This window comes from Egretta garzetta, unplaced genomic scaffold, assembly GCF_000687185.1.
Source record: "Egretta garzetta isolate BGI_Z169 unplaced genomic scaffold, ASM68718v1 scaffold1153, whole genome shotgun sequence".
Classification (NCBI taxonomy): Eukaryota; Metazoa; Chordata; class Aves; order Pelecaniformes; family Ardeidae; genus Egretta; species Egretta garzetta.
The window spans coordinates 29,415-31,407 of NW_009259126.1; the positions used below are offsets into that span (position 1 = coordinate 29,415).

At 60.2% G+C, this 1,993-nt stretch overlaps 1 protein-coding gene across 3 annotated transcripts in view; it reads left to right on the forward strand.

Moving 5' to 3' along the window:
• Positions 1 to 10: 10 nt before the first annotated feature.
• SNX27 (sorting nexin 27) overlaps positions 11 to 1,993 on the forward strand; it is a 29,823-nt gene continuing 27,840 nt past the window's right edge. The window contains exons 1-2 of one of the 3 annotated variants that reach the window (XM_035891156.1): positions 939 to 984; positions 1,112 to 1,142. In XM_035891156.1, the coding sequence (XP_035747049.1) occupies positions 1,123 to 1,142 (20 nt within the window). In that variant the 5' untranslated portion in view covers positions 939 to 984; positions 1,112 to 1,122. Of the gene's footprint in view, positions 1,143 to 1,740; positions 1,909 to 1,993 lie in introns of those variants that run through there. The other 2 variants (XM_035891155.1, XM_035891154.1) reach the window with 2 other exon arrangements.

A 1,993-nucleotide genomic window follows, 5' to 3' on the forward strand; every position in this document is an offset into this window, starting at 1 on the left:
CGGGGCCTGTCTGGGCAGGCATCTTCGCCGGCGTGCGGGCTGCGGCACGGGCGTGTGTTCCCTCTGCCGCGGGGAGACCATGGCAGACAGAAACACGGTAACGAGCGCTTTGGGGTTACGTTGTCTTCAGCTCAGCCAAGGTGAGCCCTTCGTCATGGTGAGCGTTGAGCTAGACCGACCTTCACCAGCACCTGGAAGAAAACGGCTTCCTCCCAGCTCCCAGGGGGGATGGCAAGAGCGTCTGGGACCCCCTTTGCAGCCCTGTTGGGGTGGGGGTGCTCCTGGCAGAGGGACAGCATGAGAAGGCTCCGCATTGCCCAGTCCAACCGTGCACTGAACAGCTCCAGCACCGCCTCTGCCCACCGACTTCAGAGCTGTCCCTGCGGTAACCTTCCTGCAAGGCAGCTCGCATCCCGGCGAGGCGATGGGGAAGCCGGGCGCTGAGGGAAGGAGACGTGCCCGCCGTCCTGCAGCGGAAGGTGGCAGAACCCTGTGCTCCTGGTGTAACCACATCCCCGTTTGGTGGTGGACAGCTGACAGAAGTGATTTGTCGGAGGAAGTTGCTCTTCGAGTGCTGCTGAAGTCTGGCAGAGCTGGCCAGGGGCTGTGTGTGCCTGGCCATGGTCTCCAGCCATGGTCTTCACCCCGCAGCAGTTTGCTCCACCACGAGCAGAGTTCTATTTCCCTTCCTGCGCGGAAGAGAGCCATGTGCCACCTGCGGTACCTCCTGGAGGGAAGGATTTCTTGGATCTGGTCGTCATCTGCCGCTGTTGGATTTGGACGTCCCTTCTGTAAGATATGGGGGGACCCAGCCCTGCGGTCAGCTCAGCAGCCCTCTCCTGGGACCACACGTGTCCCCTGGAAGGGTAAAGGTAACGCTTGGGTCTTTTTTCCAACTCCAAATGGAGGCAGAAGCTTGAGGAGCAAAGTACCCAAGTGTCCCGTTGTCTTTGGAAAAGGGCATTCGGCTCTCGGATCCCGCAGGTCCGTGGCTGTGTAAGGGGCTCATGTCTCAGCCGAGCTCCTCCCGCCTTGCCAGCTGCTCCTGATTTGCCTGTGCTGTGTGATTTACCGTTCCCTTTCACCGTCGGTTCCTCGATGACGATTCCAGCCCGAGTTGCTATGGTGACTTTATTGCAAAGGTGCGAGTGCCCCGGCCCCGCGTGCTGCGGTACCGACCGCTCCTTCCCGCGGCACGGCGGAGGGGCGAGCAGGGCTGCTGCTAGAGCAGCAGCTGCTCACAGAAAGCAGCGCGGCGGAGAGCCGGCGGTGGGTGTTCCCAGGTTTTTGTGAATGAAATGATGCATTGCAGTCTTACTGTCGGGAGTCCCAGGTCCTGTCCTCGCCCCCTCCCGGGGTTTGGTGTCAGCTCAGGGAGGAAACGGGTGGCAGCAGAAGTCACCGGGGGCTGAGGAGGGTGTAGGAGAGGAAGAGGAGGAAGCTGGCAGAGCGTTTGTTCCCGGTCTGCTGGCAGAAGGGAAAGCGTGGTGTCGCTGATGGGAAGTGAGGCTGAGGACCTAGTTCTAGCCTAGCTGGGGCAGCGGTGAGAAGCTCCTCGGCTCGTTTGTTCCAGGCTCATCCCAGGCAGCCGCTGGGGAAGCAGAGGGGAAAGGGACCTGTCGCCTCCGGTGATCCCCGGGCTCTCCAGCAGCCATGCGAGAGCGTGGCTGGGCTGACTGGTAGGGATGCAGTGGGTGAAGCTCTGCTGGTTCCTGTTTACACAGGGAATGTTTTGGATACCAAACTCTTCACGGAGACACTTGTGATGACCACAAGTTTATGGAGACTCGCTACTAAATTTAGCTCGTGTCAGGAGGAAAAGCAGGCTCATCCTTTTCCAGATTTGGAAGAGAACCCAACGGCTCTCTTTGCTTTGAAATCGAGGCGTAGGTCCAGCATCTGGCCAAGGTAGGGTCCCCATCTTCTGGGCAAAGCAAGACCCAAGCGGTGGTTACCTGCACGGGCAGGGAGGGCAGGAATGGCAGGGGCACTT